The following is a 20,839-nucleotide window of genomic DNA, read 5'->3' as shown; positions in this document are numbered from 1 at the left end:
ATTAGCAACCGTGTGATCATTTGCGTGTCCAATTTTTTTGCTGCCATTTGAGAAGGGCCACTTTTATCGTTCAAATTGGCCTCGTTGTCGTTTTTCCAAGTTAAAATGCTGTGTAAATACAGCAAAACAACAACAACAACATGCAGACATTCATGTGGACTCACCAGAGATGTCCTCAAATGTCTCCCTTAATTGGATTAGTCTTCAACCGTCAAGAATCCAGGCGCTCCGTCGAAAATCCAGCCCGCAAAGGGTTTTAGACGCCGTGCGCACGGTCTTTCCCCGATGTCGATCAGCAGCGCCCAGATTCCTTTCGGTATGTTGACTCCTAGGCTTCGAAGGACCAAAATGATATGTTCATTAATTGTTATACTTTAATAAAAGGAAGACATCGGAGCACATAATCCAGCGTTAACTTGCAAGTGAGAATCAATCCTGACTCGTCCGCATCACAGATCATTCTAAAGAAACCAATTCTCTCCTGTCCATTTAATTGCATTAGAATCAAAACAATTAAGGTTATCTTATTCAAAACAATTGCATAAGCGCTAACCCGAATAACACAATTAAGGTCAAAAAACAACTGCAACAACAATTGCATATCAGGTATTCAAAACAACAATTAAGGTCAGAAACCAAAAACAACTGCATAAGAATTTAAACAAGCAAGCCTCCATTCAGCAAAACAATTACATATTAGGTGAATAGAGCAACACTATTTTAAAACAATTTGCGAATATTTTCGGAGGTCGATTCAATATTGCCATCTGCTCCGGAATCCAAGTCAAAGCAATTTAAGAGTCCTTCACAGATCTTCATTGCGAACTTGCGACTGGGTAAAGGGTCGAGGTTTTAATCCAGATCAACAGTCCTCGGATCTAGAGACTGGGTGAGCTGTCAAGTCAACAGTCCTCTGATTAGGGCAAAACAATTAAACGTCTTCGGAGCCAGCTGCAGGGGGAAGTGTCCTTCGGTAACAGTTATACTAAGCGTTTGTCAAGCTTATAATGATTAATATTTCCCATATACATATAATGATTAATATTCCATACATCCATATAATGATTAATATTTCTTCATTGTACACACACATAATAGTACCCAAAATAACTCCAACAATTGTTTTCTATCCGGATTGAATGAAAGCGCCTAACCAGTTGTCTGATTAAGTTTAAATAAGTGCAAGCTGATTGCTATTCAGTCAATTCAAGAGGTTTGCTTTTTCTCTTCGCAGAGACTGAAGCGACCGAGTACTGCGATTGGCTTCGAGCAGCCGGCTTCCCTCAGTACGTGCAGTTGTTTAAAGGTAAACTATTTAAATAATCCAAAATATATTAAATGTCCCAAAATTATTTTGGTTGGCCCTAATTTTCAATGACAAACCAATGTAATCAAGAGCAAAAAAAGATGGATGATTATATGATTGAAGTGCCACACAGTTGGGTTAAATTCATTAATTAATTCACTTTCCATACGGCGCATTCTCGTAAGAGTTGCAGGGATTGCCAGAGCCTGTCCCATCTGACTTCGGGCGAAAGGCAGACTACAATCTATACTGGTCGCCAGTCAGCAGTAGGGCACACGGAGAGACAGACGACCATTTGCACTCACAATCATACCGCCATCAGCGGGAATTCAACCTGCGCCTGCCCACACAAAAATCAGGCGAATGAACCCCTACACCATGAGGCAGCCAGTTAGGTTCGAGTGACAAAGTATTCAAAGAAAATGCAGATATAAATCCCAAAGTGATTGTACCAAGCTCATATTTAACCGATTACATTTACGCTAAAATACTTTTTACTGTTTAGGGTTCTAAACAATTCATCCCCTCTGAAAGAATTTTAGGGGGAAAAAATAGAAAAAGAGTATATTATTGATATTACTTTCTATAACAGTTACATAGGTTTTGAGTTTGAAAAATTTAAACCTCAATATGTTTTCATCAAAATTTATTCATTCATTTTCCATACCACTTATCCTTACAAGGGTCGCAGGGGTGTTCTAGCCTTTCCCAGCCAACCTGTAGGCAAGGATATCCTGAATAGTTTGCCAGCCAATCACAGTACACATGGAGACGGACAACCATTCATGCTCACACTCATACCAAAGGGCAATTTAGAGTGCTTAACCAGAATTCCATTCATGTTTTGGCAGATGGGAAGATACCAGAGTACACGGAGAAAACGCACGCAGGGACGAGGAGAACGTTGCCCCCATTACTATCAGTTTTAAAAAAAATATTACAAAAAACTGATTGTAAAGTGGCAGCTCCGGTGGATCGGGTGGTTAGAGCGTCGGCCTCACAGCTCTGGGGCCCTGGGTTCAAATCCAGGTCGGTCCACCTCTGTGGAATTTGCATGTTCTCCCCGGGCCTGCGTGGGTTTCCTCTAGGTAGTCCGGTTTCCTCCCACATTCCAAAAACATGCATGGAAGGCTGATTGGCCACTCTAAATTTTCCCTAGGTATGCGTGTGAGTGTGCATGGTTGTCTATCTCCTTTTGCCCTGCGATCGGCTGGCCACCGATTCGGGGTGTCCTCTGCCTCTGGCTCGGATTAAGCTGCTTATGTTTGATATGTATCAGATTGCAGGTGTCCCATAGATATAGAGCTCGCCAAAAGGGATCACCACTTCCTGGATCAGCATGCTTTAGTCATTTATGAGTGTGGGTGTGAATGGTTGTTTGTCTCCTTGTGCCCTGGGATTGGTTGGCCACCAGGTTACGGTGTCGCTCGCCTCTGGCCCGAAATCAGATGGGATAAGCTCCAGCACCCCCGTGACCCTAGTGAGCATAAAGCAGTTCAGAAAATGAGATAGGAGAGAGAGGGAGGGCGACGGAGGGAGAGGGCGAGGGGAGAGAGAGAGAGAGAGAGAGAGAGAGAGAGAGAGAGAGAGCGAGAGAGAGCGAGAGAGCGCGCGCGCGAGAGAGAGAGAGAGAGAGAGAGAGAGAGAGAGGAGAGAGTTGAATTTTAAATTCATCATCTTTTAGCTAGGCCATTTTTCAAAAGAATGGTTTTCATTCAAATGCAAATAATATTTACATGCCATTACATATTTGAATTTGTTGGTGTCACTTCATTGGTAGGGAAATGGCTTTAATTAAAGTGCTGCAAAAATAGATAAACAGGCAAACAGGCAGACAGGCGTGTGTTTATAAATAATAGCACTACTGCTTTCCAAACTGAGCTGAGCCTTCACTTTTTGACCAACTTGGTCTTCCCATTTGGAGACAACTAATTACGTTGAACAAATGTTCTGAGCTGAGGCTGGATGTCCCAAAAGCGAAAAAATCAAGTGATTTCTGCGCGATAAGCCCCAGGTGGACCCTCGACAGAAATATGCACCAATGGCGGCACCTGGACACCTCGGATGCTTTTCTCCACGTATCCGACATCTCAGACACCCCTCAGAATGTGCCTGTGTGTGACCACCGGGATGGCCGAGACCACTACGACATCTGCTGCATCCGCAGTTCAAGCAGCACCAAGAGCGATAGCCAAAACCTCAATTATCTCTGGTGATTTTAACCATGCTCCCTTGGCTTCTACTCTCCCCACCTTCACTCAGTATGTGAAGTGCCACACCAGGGAACAAAAAACTCTGGACCTGCTGTATGCCAACACAAAGGAAGCATACAGCTCAGTCCCCCTCCCCCCACTGGGCCGCTCAGACCACAAACTGGTCCATCTGATCCCCACCTACATCACTATGGTGAGGAAAATAAAACCTACCACGAGGATCATACAAAGATGGACCGAGGAGACCAGCATGGTACTGAGGGACTGTTTTGAGACCACTGACTGGGAGGTGCTGTGCAATTCACATGGTAATGACATTGACAGCTTGACCCACTGCATCACAGATTATATTAACTTCTGTGCTGAGAACATTGTACCCTCCAAGAAGGTCCGTTGTTTCTCCAACAAAAGGCCGTGGGTCACCAGGGATCTAAGGGCCCTCCTGAACAAGAAGAAGAGGGCCTTTAGGTCTGTGGAGAAAGAGAGCCTGAAAATGGCCCAGAAGGAGCTGAAGAGAGAGATAAGGAAGGGTAAGACCATCTACAGGAGGAAGCTGGAGAACCAACTCCAGAGAGGCAACACCAAAGAGGTCTGGAGGAGCTTGAGGACCATTTCGGGCCATGGAGGCAACAGCGAGAGAGACCCGGAGTCTGGCGGCAGGGAGTGGGCCAATGAACTGAATCAGTTCTTTAACAGATTCAGTCCTGCCCCCACTCCCCTGACCCCCCAGACCAGAAGCAACGCTCCCCCCTCGTTCTCCTCCTCTTCCTCCCCCTCTTCCACCAGTCTCTGCATTACTGTCGATCAGGTGATAAAACAGCTAAAGAAGATCGAGGAAAGGAAGGCTACCGGTCCAGACAGCCTCAGCTCCAGACTACTGAGAGAGTGTGCGGATCAGCTTGGTATAGTGATTCTGCATATTTTCAACCTCAGCCTCAGTCTGCAGAGGGTCCCCACTTTGTGGAAAACCTCCTGTGTGGTCCCAGTTCCTAAGACTGCGTACCCCAGGGAGCTAAACCACTTCAGGCCGGTAGCATTAACCTCTCACCTGATCAAGACATTGGAGAGAATCATCCTCAATCACCTCAGCCCCCTGATGAATGCAGAGCTGGACCCGCTGCATTGGTGTGGAAGATGCTACCACCTACCTGATGCACAGGTCTCTTTCACACCTGGAGAACACGGGAAGCATGCTGAGAATGATGTTTTTTGACCTCTCCAGTGCGTTCAACACCATTCAGCCGGTCCTACTGAGAGAGAAACTGGAAGAGGCTGGAGTAAGGAACCACCTAGCCGCATGGATCATCGACTTCCTCACTGACAGACCACAATATGTGAAACTCCAGGACTTTATGTCTGATGTGGTAGCTTGCAGCACGGGGGCCCCACAAGGCACAGTGCTCTCCCCACTCCTCTTCTCCCTCTACACATCGGATTTCCAACATAATACAGACACCTGCCACCTCCAGAAGTTCTCTGACGACACCGCTATTATTGGACGAGTGACGGACGGGAACGACCTGGAGTACAGGGGAGTCATCACAGCCTTTGTTGACTGGTGTAGGCAAAACCACCTCTACATCAACACCAGTAAGACAAAGGAAATGGTCATCGATTTTCGGAGGAATCCTCAACAGACCTCTCAGGTGAACATCCAGGGTACAGACATTGAAATTGTGGAGAATTTTAAGTACCTGTGTGTTCACCTCAACAACAAACTAGACTGGTCCTCAAACATAGATGCCCTGTACAAAAGGGGCCAGAGCCGCCTCTACCTACTGAGGAGTCTACGGTCCTTTGGAGTGTGCAGGACACTGCTGAGGACTTTCTACGACACTGTGGTGGCATCTACAGTGTTTTATGCAGTGCTCTGTTGGGGATGCGGGAGCACGGAGAGGGACAGGAACAGGCTGAATAAGCTGGTCAGGAGGGCCAGCTCTGTTCTGGGCTGTCCTTTGGACTCTGTGGAGGAAGTGGGAGCGAGGAGGATGCTGACCAGGATGATGTCCATCATGGGCAGCACCTCCCACCCCCTGCATGAGTCTGTGGAGTCCCTCCGAAGCTCCTTTAGCAATAGACTGCGGCACCCTCATTGCAGGAAGGAGCGCTTCCGCAGATCCTTCCTCCCATCAGCTGTCAGGCTCTTTAACAAAAAAATGGCTGAGTGTTGAGACCTACCGTATACGTGCATGTATATTTATGTGTATGTATGTATATATGTGCTAAGCAACACGCTTATTTATTTATATATTTATTCACGTATTTATTTATTAACTTACTTTTACCTATCTATTTATGTCTAAAAGGCCTTTCCTATTCCTGCATCCTCACCCTCTTGCTACTGTGACAACAAAATTTCCCGAATATGGGATGAATAAAGTTATCCAATCCAATCCAAGACGAGTCCAAGAGCAGATCGCCGAAAAACAGGAGCGTGTGGGAAGTGCAAATTTGGGCCTCTGACACAACCAGAACTATATGAGTGAATGGTAGAGCAATTCACTACGAGACAGGGAGGGGTTACGCAAAAGCTACAAATAAAACATTAAATGCAAAAACTTGTTAATTTGCTTTGCTGTTATTTGAAAAGTATTGGGTGTAAAATTTCTAATTTCGCATGCATTACCGTCTTGGCCCGAATATAAGACAATGTTTTTTCCATTGAAATTAGACTGAAAAAGAGTCGGTCGTCTTGAAATCGAATGCATTTATTGTCATTATACAAGTATAATTAGATTCAAAGCTTCACCATGAAGTGCACACAAATAATCTATAAATAAGTAGTCAACATAAATAAGTAGTCAAATTAGATAAGGATTCAACATGAATAACTAGTCAGGTACAAAAAGTGACTAAACTGGTTAGCAGCCTATGGAGTTTTAATGCAACTACAACATACGAAATTAGTCTAGATTAGGTCTTCATATGTCCAGAACTCGAATTGATGCAGTTATTGCAATTTTGTTGTTTTATCACAGTAGATTGGTTATTTACATTTCAAAAACCAGAAGCCACTCATTTACAAATGTGATTGCACTTTAGTTTTGATATTTAGACAGTTTTTGCATAATTTGAATGAGGCAAAATAACATGCTTTCTTTCTCGAATATATTGTTATAATCATTTGTTTCGAATGTACTGTCATTATTTTGTGTATAAAAATTTAATTTGGAGTTCAAAAAGTCATTTTTTTCAAGCTTCATTCTTGAAAAAGAGGGGGCCGTCTTAAAATTGGGGTCGTCTCATTTGTGCCAATACGGTACAATAAGTCATATGACGTGATTGCAGAAGTCAATGCTTTGATTAAACACATTTAAGAATGATAAAATAAGAAAGCTAGCATGTTCTTAATAAATAATTTGGTCCAGGACAAGAAAACCATGAAAATCTTGGTTTTGTCTTAGCCAATTTTTTTTATTCTTCTGATTTGAAATAGTTAAATATCGGCCAGGGTGACCCGGTGGTTCGAGTGGTTAGCACGTCGGCCTTACAGCTCTGGGGTCCTGGGTTAAAATCCAGGTCGATCCACCTGTCCACCAGGTGGGATTGGCTCCAGCACCCCCCGCAACCCTAATGAGGATAAAGCGGTTCAGAAAATGAGATGAGATGAGAAATATCCCAGGTTGTCCAGCTTTCTTGTTGGCCCTGCGACACGGCCTTCATCTTGTAGTGCTCTTCCCCCATCCTTGTCACCTCCGCCACCACCATCTGGGCCGTGGTATGTACCCTGTTGCTCCTTGTGGGATGTCTCTTAGTTCATTGCTGTACTGCCTTCAGACATGCTGTTCCATTAGAGCCTTGGTGGGCTCGAGCTTCCCGGACTTCTCTTCCAGCAGTTGTCTGGCGTGCTTGAAGGGGTAGTTGTAGAAGCTGGCTCGCTCTTTCTGCTTCCGTTTGCTACGCTTGCGGATGCGTTCAGCTCTGCGAAGCCTGGATAGTCTTTGCTTGACCTCTTCCCACAGAACTTTCAGGCCCTCTCTCTTTGACTCGGTTGCATTCCTCCAGTTCTTGCGGAGTTGTCGGCGTCTTTGCACGAGCTGGGCGACTCCAAGTGCCCTACTCACAGTAATCACTGGGTTTCCAGAACTTCAATTGATGTAAAGGTAGGTGTTTAAACTCTCTACGATGCACAGTTTGGACAAACACAGCGTGAAAATGTTAACATCAAATGTCCACACATCCATAAATCACGCTTTATCTATTCTATGCTCCCTAAAACACGTTTTTTTCCTGTCATGACGGGAAGACTCGGCGAGACACGATTGTAGTTGTAAGGTAGGATGCCTTTCCACGTCATATACAAACGTCATTTTCGCAAGAATTTCCGCCAGCGAGTTTCCAGGTGCACACACACACACACCCAAATAAATGAATGTCAACTTATTTGTATAAGCTGAAAGCAGAGTTGATTTATGGATGGGTGGATGTTTTATAACTTCCGTCACAACAGAAAAAAATGGTTTCCAGGAGCACATGGAAACTCGCTGGCGGAAATTCTTTCAGAAATGACATTTTCAAATGACGTGGAAAGGCGCCCTACCTTACGACCAATCAGCCACACAGTGCGTATAGGCACATCATGTAAAAACAACAATTCATACATCAACTCTGCTTTCAGCTTTAACAAATAAAAAATGGAATTCACACACTTAGAGAAGGTGAAGAAATTCAACCACTCATCTATTAGGATCTGACAGTCGTTTCTGTCCACCATAAAACATGTCAACTCTACGATACACGGTTTGGACAAACGCAGCGAGAGAATCTTAACATACACACACACATCCATCCATAAATCATGCTTTACAAGGATTAAAGACAAGAGATGTAAGTAACAGTAGCTCTGTATACCTATATCAATTTGTTGAGCACAACCAAATTCTGCGTTTCCAAAGGTTGATGTCCTGGAAACCAAACAACTTTCGGTTCATGTTAGAGAAAAATAAGCAACAAACTGACTGTTTCACAATTTGAATCTTGTAATCGTATAATCTATAATTTAACATTCATCATATTTTGATTTTAACCTTGTAATAGTTCAATTTTAATCTTGTTATGTTCATATTATTTTTTCTCTTTGAATATTACATTATATGACTTCCTGCGATTTCCCACAGCACACCTGACTATTGCTCACGGCACACCATGATTGGCGGTCCCTTACATCAGAAGCAGCATAAAAAATTCTGCCAAATTATTTTTAAAAAAGAATAAAATAAGTCTATCTTGATGAGAACCTGATGCTTTTTAATGACATAAATTACAATTTTCTTACCAGAAGTTTAAGATCTTGTGGCAGCCAAATTGCTTCTAATGTCGAAATACCTCAATTTTTTTAAGGTTCATATCACTGCATTAGTTGTCACTTTCGAACAAGAGATAAAAAGAAAAAAATCAAAGCGTAAATTTGTTTTATTTCATAATCAAAAATGTACAATCATTTCCTTTCTGTGTTCCAAAAGGGAGGGTGTTGTTTGCACTTAGACAAATTAAAAAAGGAAGTAATGTAAGCACAACCAGGAAGTATATGCCTATAGTGCTATATACATAGTGTTACGGGTGTCAGCCTGGGTACACACTATATAGTAGGTTGTGTTGTTTTGTGTGTAGTTTCTTTTTCTTCTGCAGGTACATGGAGCTGTGGCTCCACCCCTGTGGCAAAGCCTTGCCCAGGCCAACACAGCTGTGACTACTTCCCAATCATCCCTCCTCCAATCAAGATCCACTTCCTGTCCTTATTTAAACCATTTTTATTTTTCAGTTCAGCCCCAGGCTTCCTTGACTCTCTTGACTGCCTGTGATTGTAGATGCTGAGGCAGTGGAGTCCTTATTTTCTCTAAGATAGCACTCATTGTCTAGAGTTAAGTAAGTTTTGTTTGCCCCAGCTTCACCTGGCATTGTAAGTACGCTACTCATTGTTATATTGAGTATTGGTGTTGATAAAGTTAATTATTTTGGGCTGCATAGGGGTACTTGAGATAAGTTTAGACACCCTGGGGTTTCCATATAGTTTGTTGCATTTATACATGTAGTTTATTCCCCTGTCTAGACTTTTATAATAATAATAATAATAATAATAATAATCGGACATAGGCCCTGTCGTCATTATCACAACACAAAAAGCCTACTTGTCATCACACGCAGAAACTGCGTGTGACGAAATTGATGGTGCTTCTCCATAAGCTACGTTTACTCGGCAAAAGACCTAAATAAGTGTAAGTTACGGACTTGTAATTTGGCATTCTGCTGTCGAGGATACAGGTCGCTTAACTCTCACTTACCTCTCACTGTCTTCCACTTACCTTACTTCAGTCAGCTAGTAGGAGGCAGATCACCACCCAAACATCTGTTCATATTACCGCAGAAGGGAATGTGTGTTATGTTAGCGCGAGTTTAGATTTCTGATGGATGTGGGGAAAAAACTGTCCTTAAGCCTATTTGTCCGTGCTTTGTGGGACCTATAGCGTCTGCCAGAGGGCAGCAGCTGGAACAGATTGTGACCAGGGTGGTAAGGGTCCCCTATGATGTTCTTGGCTCTGCTGAGGTAACGAGGGCTGGCAATGTCTTCCAGTGAGGGCAGAGAGCAGCCGACAATCCTCTGGGCAGTGTTAATCACTTTCTGCATGGCCTTTTTGTCTGCCGCCGTGCTTCCAGCGTACCACACTGTGATGCCGTACGCCAGGATGCTCTCTACAGTGGTTCTATAGAAGGTTATCAGAAGATTGGTGCCCAAGTTGTTCTTCCTAAGTACCCTGAGGAAATGGAGTCGTTTCTGAGCCTTCTTCACCACTGCCGTGATGTTTGTAGACCATGAGAACTTGTCTGGGAGGATGTTTTTTTTTTACTTTTTTTATTTGAGGGTGCCACTTTAGTATCTTTTGCTTCCCCTATGTTGTCCCGTAGTCCAGGTTTTGGTGGACTTTGTTGTTAATAAATCATCACTGAAGGCTACTTGCAGTGTGTGTCTGGCTCGTCATTGACTGAATCTTTCTGCTGTGGTAGTTGCGACTCCCTGGTATATCTTACCATCAGGGGGAGTCGTAACAATAGTGTTGTCCAATTCTCTGAGTGCAATAATCACATACACATTACGTAGGTATCAAGATTCATATTTTAACGATCGACCGCAAGACCCTCGATCAGCCTTAACTATTTTAATGTGCTGACATGGTAAAAGCTACAGTCAGAGCACGTTTAACTACGGTAAGATGGCGACGCCCGAGCGAGCAATAGCAGACACAAGTAAGTGTACTCGCGTCTGGCCAGTCTGAGCACGTTTAACTACGGTAAGATGGCCGTGCCCCCAGCGAACAGTGAAGGGAACTGTTTTATGCAAGATATGGTTTGTTTTTTGGTTGAGTTATATTCATAGACATCAAAATACATTTTGTATAGCATTTTCTCTGTTAATCTTTTCTTTATTTTGAAATCAATTACCAGAAATTGCCGCATTGTCTTGTGTCATTACGTCACAACGGCGTCATTTTGTCGTGACGTCATCGTGTCATCGTCGTCAACTTGCAGTTTTGTGCATGGTGTGTTTTTATGCACACATAAGCCGTACCCTGGATTTAGCCTTTATTTTTTGTCCAACAAAAGCAGCTTATATGCGAGTAAATACGGTATTTACAAGGCTTTGGATCATAAAGCGACCTGCCATCTTATGTAAAAATCAAGTCTTCTAGTTGCTCCTTACAGGGCAGAAAATATGGTAATTTATTTGGTAAAAACATGATTTAAAAGACTGTTTTTATATTGCCTAGATTGGTTATTGCCGATATGTAACCTCCGCTTAAGATGGGGGTTACTGTGCAATGCTTCGAAAGTGCAGCTTTTGAAAGTTTGGATGAGGATTTCACAAGGAGCCGCCTGGCCGATTAGGGAGAATAGAAGTGTGTGTATGAAGCCAAAAATGCTAAAATCGTCTTTTCAGGAATCCAGCTGATTGTGAAAGGAGGCTCTTTTGCCGCTTTGCTTTCGATAGACGCACTTGGATTTACAGGAAAGAATGGCGCAGACATGAAAAGAGAGTTGGAAGGCTCCCATAATGCTACCATGAAACAGAATGGCAAGCCGTGAAAGAGATTCATTTGTGATTATTTAAAAAATGAAAAGATAAAAAAGGTGCCGAAATGCCCCAGTGTTTGATGCTTTTTCCAGGCTGCACATACACATTAATCCACGTGACACGCACACACACACACACACACACACACACACACACACACACAAATGATTCATTTGGCCCATCCATCAAAGGATACGGGTTGGGCCATGTTGAGGACTTAGATGCTTTCCTTTGCAAATGTCCAAGCTGTTTGATGGCCTCCATACACGCAAAAAAACAGGGCAACAGCAGATTTCAGAAACGTTTGTATGGTCTCGTAGAAATGATCCCAAATATTGATTTTCTGAGAAAGTCAAGCCAGCCAGCCCAGGAATAAGAATTTTTGTATTAAAAAAAATGAATACCATATTTTCACGCCTATAAGGCGCGCATAAAAGTCAAAAAAATTCTCCAAAATAGACAGGGCGCCTTATAATGCAGAGCGCCCTTTGTGAGCGCCGAGCGCCACCAAGCGGCGCCGAGCGGGAGCGCTCGCAGGGGCGCCGAGCGGCTGGCGATAGCGCTGGCTACCGGAAGCAGCTTATTTCCGGTTTCCGGTGCGCAGTGACTGCTGGGAAATATAGTTCTTCCTCGCTACACCCACACGCTAAAAACATGTTTTAAAAAGGCAACGGAAGCAAAACTGAGTTTGGTTGTACTTTATTTAGACATTTTACAATTTACTCAAGTCATCACCTTCAAATCCCTCAAACTCCTCATCTTCTGTGTCAGAATTAAACAATTACCCAAACGAGCCTTCCAAATAGCCGCCCCCCCTCTTCTTTCTAAGAGTCACCGTCATTTCTATGTGGCTCCTTAGAAATTATGCCGGCTTTGGCAAAAGCTCGAACAACCGTGCAAGCAGACACGTTCGCCCAGGCGGCAACGATCCATTGACAAATCGTATCTGATGGTTAACATCCAGCAGTCAGGAGAGGCGCTCCCTCCTGCCATCCTCAAGGCTTTGATTTTCCTGAGAACACGCTGTTTGGACCAGGTGATAACACCTTCTTCAAAAACTCTTTCATACACGACGGCATTGACCACATCAATCGTCCTCTGTCCTCCACCACTAACCAGCTATCTGAACTGGCCTTTTTCGGAAATCGGGCTTGAAGTCTCGGATCCAGTGTCTCCGCGAGACCCTGGAATCCAACCCCAAGGGCGTGTCTTACGAAGGCCAGTCAGCTTTCGACGTGGCTGACTTGGTGAAACAGTACTTCCGAGACCTGCCCGAGCCCATTTTTACCTTCAAGATCTATGGGACGTTTCTTCACATTTACCAGTGTTAGCATTTGTTTTGTCACTCTACATTTGAAACTGAATGTTGAAAGGAAAAAATGTACTACAATAATAGGAGTAGTTCTGATAAGGGAGCATATCTTATTTCATCTCATTTTCTGAACCGCTTTATCCTCATTAGGGTCGTGGGGGGTGCTGGAGCCTATCAGCAGCTGACTCCGGGCCAGAGGCGGGGACACCCTAAATCGGTGGCCAGCCGATCGCAGGGCACAAGGAGACGGACAACCATGCACACTCACACTCATACCTAGGGGAAATTTAGAGTGTCGAATCAGCGAACCATGCATGTCTTTGGAATGTGGGAAGAAACGGAGTACCCGGAGGAAACCCACACAGGCCCGGGGAGAACATGCAAACTCCAAACAGGTGGACATGACCTTGATTTGAACCCAGGACCCCAGAGCTGTGAGGCCGACGCTCTAACCCACGTGTCAAAGTGGCGGCCCAGGGGCCAAATCTGGCCCACCGCATCATTTTGTGTGGCCCGGGAAAGTAAATCTTGAGTGCCGACTTTCTGTTTTAGGATCAAATTTAAATGAATAGTATAGATGTATATTAAATTTCCTGATTTTCCCTTTTTTAAATCAATAATTGTATTTTTTTTCTGTGTTTTTAGTTCAAAAATCATTTTGTAACATCTAAAAATATATTTAAAAAAAGCTAAAATAAACATTGTTTTAGATCAATAAAAAACTGAATATTCAGGGCTTTTAATCCAGTTCTTTAAATCCATTTATAAAAAAAACATCTAAATATTATATCTAAAATGGTCCGGTCCACGTGAAATCAAGTTGACGTTAACGTGGCCCGCGAACCAACCCGAGTCTGACACCCCTTCTCTAACCTCTCGCCCCACCAGGCCACAAGGGAGCATGTTAATACAGTAATACCTTGAGATACGAGCTTAATGCGTTCCGGGACCAAGCTCGTATGTCGATTTTCTCGTATCTCAAATCAACTTTTCCCATAGAAATGAACTACAGTAATACTTCGACATACGAGCAATTTGAGATACGGGTAAAATTTGGAATAAATATTTATCATGTTTAGCAAATTTTGATATACAGACACTCCCCTACTTACGAACATTCAACTTACGAACAACGGTACATACGAACATGTCTGCAAATTGCGTTTAAGTCAAAAAATGTTCGTAAGTCCAATTTTGTATTTTTTTCCGAGTAGTGCTTCTTACCGCCGCTACTACCGACGCCTGGCGCTGTGAGGGCTCAGCTCACCCAGCATCTACCTTCTTCGTTGCAATGCGGAAGTGCGTGAACGTATCTCCAGTGGGCAAAGAACCTTTTTCATTTGTATCATTAAATATCTCGTGCATCCATTATTGAATATGGTTGGTGAAAAGAGAAATGCTTCTAGTGAGGGAGTTGCAAGGAAGAGGCAAGCCATTTCATTTGAAACGAGTGGCAATAATAACGAAGCTTGATGCGCGTGAGAGTGGTGAGCGTTGCACATTCAACACCATTTATAAACAGAAAGATCGAGCAGCAGGACCCAAATATTGAACGTTGCACAAAGTTTGCAAATCAATTGAATGATGCCATACAGTGCTACCGCATCATTTATGATGAAAAAAGAAGAAAACTGTGCAATCGTCGTTAGATCGCTTCTTTCGGTCAGTTTCTAATACATAAATCTCTCTCTCTATACAGTACTGTACATATTCTCTCCATTTTATTAAATGTTTTTTTCAGTACAAACCAATGTGTGTTACTTATACAAGCCTTAAACATACAAATGCACTTATATAAACCTTCAATATACTTGTATAGGCCTTAAACATAAATTATAATACAAAATATAGCACTGAATCAACTTACAAACAAATTCAACTTATGAACAATCGCTCGGAACCTAACTCGTTCTTAAGTAGGGGAGCGTCTGTACAAGCATACAGTGGGCGCGAGACGCTGCTCATAAGTGTCAGGAGCGCCCCGTTTTGTCCCTCCTGGCCTGCCGTAGAGGCAGAGCAGCTGGAATCAATCTGTTGATGACTTCCTGAGTTAGTATTTAAACACCAATTAGTTCTATTATCATTGTCGGATCGTTCCTGCAAGCTCCTGCACAATTTCTGCATGTTCCTGGAGGTCACTGCGTGGATTCAGTAGCCATGCAGCCACGCTACCTTTCTCCTCGATACCTCTCGTTCTCCCGTTTCCTGTTTGGTATCGCTTTCGTTTCACAAGTCCTCGTTGTTTTGTAAGATCCCTTCTGAGTTATTAAAGATGTTGTTTTGAAGCTAATACCTCGTCAAATCCTACTTCCCCGCGCTTGGGTCCATTCCCGATCGTGCCACAACGACGCGGCGCGATCGTAACAGAACGATCCGACCATCATGGACCCAATGGGAAGCCACCCACGTTCGCGCCGACGCTCTCGTTGACGCCAACCACCCTTCTCGAAGCCCCCCGACCACATGGATTTAGCGGTAAGCTCCCCAGAATCTTTTGGGGAGTTTATAATGGACACACCGTGGTGTGGGCACCTCAGAGACGTTCTGGCAGCGGAGGAATCTCGACTAGGAGGTAATTCTGAGCCTCCATCCACCTTTAAACCCACCCTTCGCTCAGCGAGTCGCACTGGGCTGCCAGCACAGCTAAGTCATAATACCCAAGTTCCGACACCCCCAGTTCATCGCCCTAGTTATCTGAATTCAGGCCCCGTTGGAACGCAAAATCTATGTCGGTTGGGACTCTGACTTTTCTGATGATGAGGACGACTGGGAGCTAATTGATTTGTATGCTGGAGATTCGGACTCGGACAGTGATTTTCTTAGCCGATTCGGACTCCGATACGCTCCACCGGAGGACGTTGACCCCTACTCTTTCTCCGATTACTCCGACCTGGATTACCCCGACCAGCATTTGCCTTGTCGGCAGGCCATCTACAGTGGACCACCGTGTGGCGGCCGGCGGGGAGGCTCAGGGAGGAGTTTCGAACGCCGCCCGACTTGTCTTTGTGGGGAGGCGCAGCAGCGGTCTTTCACCTTTTCGGCTGGCCATCTACAATGGGCCACCACGTGGCGGCCGGTGTGCTGTGCCGTCCTCCCGGAGGAGGCGGCGAGCGCCGCGCCACAGGGAGAAGCAGAAGGAGGGCCTGGACGCTCGAGCCCCTGACCAAGCTCCTCGCTCAACCTCGCCCGTCCAAGTTCCTCGCCGGACCACGCCCGTCCAGACGCCTCACCCGACCACGCCCGTCCAGACGCCTCGCCCGACCACGCCCGTCCAGATGCCTCGCCCGACCCCGCCCGTCCAGACGCCTCGCCCGACCCCGCCCGTCCAGACGCCTCGCCCGACCACGCCGTTACAAGCTTCCCAAATTCCCGTGCCGAAGCCACGCAAAATAGTCCCTTTGCCACCTGGGCCGCCAGTCGCACCCGTGCCGAAGCCACGAACCAGGCTTCCGGTGCCGGCTGGCCCGCCTAGCTCCTGCCCGCCTAGCTCCTGCCGCGTTGCGGCCCGCCAGGTTGCGGCCCGCCCGGTTTCGGCCCGCCCGGTTTCGGCCCGCCCGGTTTCGGCCCGCCCGGTTTCGGCCCGCCCGGTTTCGGCCCGCCCGGTTTCAGCCTGCCCAGTTCCTGGGTGCCCGGTTCCCGCCCGCCGAGCTCTTTCCCGCCTGGAAGCGGTGGCGACGCGCCGGGGCCCCTGAACGTGGCCACTCCCACGCCTTGTCAGCTGCCGGCGCTGACACCCGCCAGACCGACCACTTCCTCGCCTCGTCTCTGGCTGGCGCGGACGCCCGCCGGACCGGCCATTCCCACACCTTGTCACCGGCCGGCGCCTCTGAAAAAGCACCAAAAACAGGATATTGGATTGGAAAAAAATGTTTTATTCCTTCTAATTCGCCATATATTGACAAAGTAATAAATGACGAGTGGTTTAATAGTAATAAAATGTGTTTAATAGAAGTAAAATTAGACGCATTTCGCGGAGGGTAGAGACAGCGGCATACCGGAGGCGGAGGGGGGGGGGGGTGTTCACGGCACTCGTAAACGAACACACACATTTAAATTAACTTGGGTTAATATATACAGACACACTCAAACATACATTTAATGTAACTTTCCACAAAACTGAATTCTAATTTTTTTTAATGTTTTTTTTTACCTTCGTTTTCCGGGTTAGCGGTTTGCCACGCCTCCACCCTCACGTTCGCTATCGATGGGCTGTTTGCTGTTGTATTTCCTTCAAAATATTCCGAAAATGATGCACACAAATGTCCTCACAATAGGATAACGCACGACCACTTGCAACGAGAAGTTGTCTTGAGCGATCGTGGGAGCTTCTTTCCGTAGAAAGAATAACAGGAAATGCAATAGCTGAGCTTACTCGCGTATTGATTGTGGGTAATGAAGTTTTATTCTGAGAAAGGGTGCCATTGCCTATGGGTGTTGTGTGCACGAGTATACTTCATTACCCAGAAAGCCCTCTTTTTTGCCCACGCATGCGCGTTGTGCGTTTGCTGGTCGAAACTCGTCTGAATAAATCGTTTAGTGCTTGTAGATATCAGTTATACACGAAAGCGCTGCGGCAAAAAAAGACAGTGTGCTACAATGATAAACAGCCTCTCATGTCATGGCCACCTGGCTTGGTCGCATCTCGAAATTTTGATCGTATCGTGGGCGAATTATTCGATCAAAATTTTCGTGGTACCACGAGCATGTCGTACAACGAGGTACCACTGTATATATATATACATACATACACATTGATGTACATGTATACATACGGTAAGTCTTAACACTCAGCCATTTGTTTTGTTAAAGAGCCTGACAGCTGATGGGGTTAGGGTTAGCGGTGTCGTCAGAGAACTTCTGGAGGCGGCAGGTGTCTGTATTATGTTTGAAGTCTGATGTTTAGAGGGAGAAGAGGAGTGGGGAGAGCACCCTGCCTTTTGGAGCCCCCGTGCTGCAAGACTAATTAATTCCTTACAATGACGTACCGAGGGATTTTGCGCGTCGGCCTTAGGAAACCAAAATACTAAAATATCAAATATTATTCTCGCATGATCTACTAATAGTAGCTTGTCGATCTACTATCGACATATTAAGCACCACTGCTCGATAGAATGATTTATGAAGTTATATATATTTTTCGAAGGGATATTAATTTGGGTTGAAGGTTTGAAAAGTAGTTCGTGAGGCCCCCCTGGCCTAATGTTATCCCTCATTCATAAAGTTTTGCTTTTGTACATTTGAACCAAATGCCCACAAAAACCTTTGGCAAAATTTTTATTGTCTTGGAAAAAGAGTAAGAAAATTTTTGAATATGACCTTGGAAAGTACTGGAAGCACTGCACTTTGTCAGCATTAAAACATTTATTGAACCATATAGTACACATGTGAAGGTCATAAAACTATACCACACAAAGATGGAATTCCATTGATGAAGTGAAAATTAGAACATCTGCTCCCTTGCATCTGCAGATTTCCCCAAAGATCAACAATTGCAGGCGGCCATCTTGCTGCTGCCCGACGAGAACCACGAGGCCCTGCGGAGGTTGCTCTTTTTCCTTGGTGATGTGGTGGCACACATGGATACAAACTACATGACGCCCACAAACCTGGCTGTTTGCCTGGCGCCGTCGCTCTTCCACCTCACCACTGTCAAAAGGGACGTCGGCGCCAAAAGGTTAAATATTATTGTCTTATTCTTGATTTCATATTTAATGTACCTATGCTTGTTGTTCACAAGAGATTAGAATGTCAGTTCAGTCTATTCTTATTCATTCATGCATTCATTTTCTGAACCGCTTTATCCTCACAAAGGTCACGGGGGGTGCTGGAGCCTATCCCAGGTGACTTTGGGCACAAAGAGGGGACACCTAGAATTGGTGGCTAGCCAATCGGAGGGCACGAGGAGACAGACAACCATTCGTGCTCACACTCATACCTATGGGCAATTTAGAGTTTCTAGCCTGCCATGCATGTTTTTGGAATGTGGGATGAATCCCGAGTCACCGGAGAAAACCCATGCAGTCCTGGGCAGATGTAAACTGCCCACAGGTGGACTGACCTGGATTCAAATCCAGAACCCAAGAACTGTGAGGGCAACACGCTAACCACTAAATTGCCGGGCTACCAATTTATACTTACTTGGATTGGATAACTTTATTCATCCCGTTTTCGGGAAATTTCATTGTCACAGTAGCAAGAGGGTGACAATGCAGATACAGGAGAGGCATTTTAGACATAAATAGATAGGTAATAAGCAAGTTAATAAATAAATAAATAAATAAGCGTGTTGCTGAAAAAGACAGAGACAGCGGATGTTCACCTGAGTGGTCTGTTGAGGATTCCTCTGAAAATCGATCACCATTTCCTTTTTCTTACTGGTGTTAATGTAAAGGTGGTTTTGCCTACACCTACACAAGTCAACAAAGGCTGTGATTACTCCCCTGTACTCTAGGTCGTTCCCATCCAACGATAGCGGTGTTGTCAGAGAACTTCTGGAGGTGGCAGGTGCCTGTATTGTGGTTGAAGTCTGATGTGTAGACGGAGAAGAGGAGGGAGGAGAGCACAGTGCCTTGTGGGGCCCCCGTGCTGCAAGCTACCACATCAGACGTACAGTCCTGAAGGACTTCACGAAAGCCTTGACAAACTGATTCATCCCGAACACGAAGCTGTACCTCGCTGAAAGGGGGTTCCCCTTCAAGGACTTGGACTAAAACTCCCATCAACCTGTTTTTTTATTTATATCAAGCGGAGAGTAACTATTTACATTGTGAGTACAGTATTTGAAGTATTTACAATTTTTTAAATATACATTTACCTTCCATATTCGAAAGCGGTACGGGCGTTGCTGGAGCCTAACCCAGCTGACTTTCAGCGAAAGGCAGACTAGGTGAGGGACCAGACAAAGAATGGCTCAGAAGACCTCTTATGAAGGAAAAAGAACTATGAACTACAATTTCCCTCACCCGGAAGCGGGTCACCGGGGCCCCACTCTGCAGCCAAGCCCGGAGGAGGGGAAAGTAGGCGAGCGCCTGGTGGCCGGGCCTACACCCACAGCACACCCCGAGGAGGCGACGGGGGTCCCCCTCACATGGGCTTACCACCTATGAGAGGGGCCAAAGAGGTCGGGTGCGTCGAAAGCAGGGCAGCACCCAAAGGAGGCGGTCCGATCTCCAGCTCCAAAAACTGGCTCTTGGGACGTAGAATGTAGCCTCTGGTTGGAAAAGACCCTGAGCTAGAGCGTGAGATCGAGAAATTCCGACTTGATGTAGTCTGGCTTACCTCTACGCACAGTTTGGGTTCTGGTACCACTTCTCTCAAGGGGGGATGGACACTCTTCCTCCCTGGAGTTGCTCACGTTGAGAGGCGCCGATCGGGTGTGGACATACTTGCTGCCCCCAGGCTCGGTGCCTGTATGTTGGGGTTTACCCCAGTGGACGTGAGGGTAGCATCCCTTCGTCTTAGGGTGTGGGAACGGGACCTAACAATTGTTTGTATGTAAGCACCAAACAGCAGTTCAGAGTACCCATCCTTTTTGGAGTCCTTGGAGGGGGTGCTCCCTCGTTCTGCTGGGGGACTTCAATTCTCTCGTGGGCAATGACAGTGAGACCTGGAGGGGAGTGATTGGGAAAAACGACCCGCCTGATCTTAACCCGAGTGGTTTTCTATTGTTGGATTTCTGCGCTTGTCGTGGATTGACAATAATGAACACCATGTTCAAGCATAAGGGTGTCCATATCTGCACTTGGCACCAGGACAGTCGAGGCCGCAGTTCGATGATCGACTTTGTGGTCGTGTCATCGGACCTGTGGCCGGATTTCTTGGACACTCGGGTAAAGAGAGAGGGGAGCTGTCAAGTAATCAGCACCTGGTGGTGAGATGGATCCGATGGTGGGGGCAGATGCCGGTGCGGCCCGGGGGACCCAAACGTTTTGTGAGGGTTT

The 20,839-nt window shown here is 45.5% G+C and overlaps 1 protein-coding gene across 1 annotated transcript in view; it reads left to right on the top strand.

The window, feature by feature from the left end:
• The first annotated feature begins 285 nt into the window (after positions 1-285).
• LOC144068472 (rho GTPase-activating protein 7) overlaps positions 286-20,839 on the top strand; it is a 29,870-nt gene continuing 9,316 nt past the window's right edge. The window contains 10 exon segments of the mRNA XM_077593042.1: positions 286-316; positions 1,235-1,306; positions 2,586-2,670; positions 3,231-3,518; positions 12,533-12,625; positions 12,717-12,913; positions 18,369-18,573; positions 19,351-19,403; positions 19,895-20,095; positions 20,190-20,308. Coding sequence (XP_077449168.1) covers positions 286-316; positions 1,235-1,306; positions 2,586-2,670; positions 3,231-3,518; positions 12,533-12,625; positions 12,717-12,913; positions 18,369-18,573; positions 19,351-19,403; positions 19,895-20,095; positions 20,190-20,308 — 1,344 coding nt within the window.

Source organism: Stigmatopora argus, chromosome 22 (genome assembly GCF_051989625.1).
Source record: "Stigmatopora argus isolate UIUO_Sarg chromosome 22, RoL_Sarg_1.0, whole genome shotgun sequence".
NCBI lineage: Eukaryota > Metazoa > Chordata > Actinopteri > Syngnathiformes > Syngnathidae > Stigmatopora > Stigmatopora argus.
Note: the sequence above shows the minus strand (reverse complement) of the source record. Positions and strands in the feature narration are given on the sequence as shown.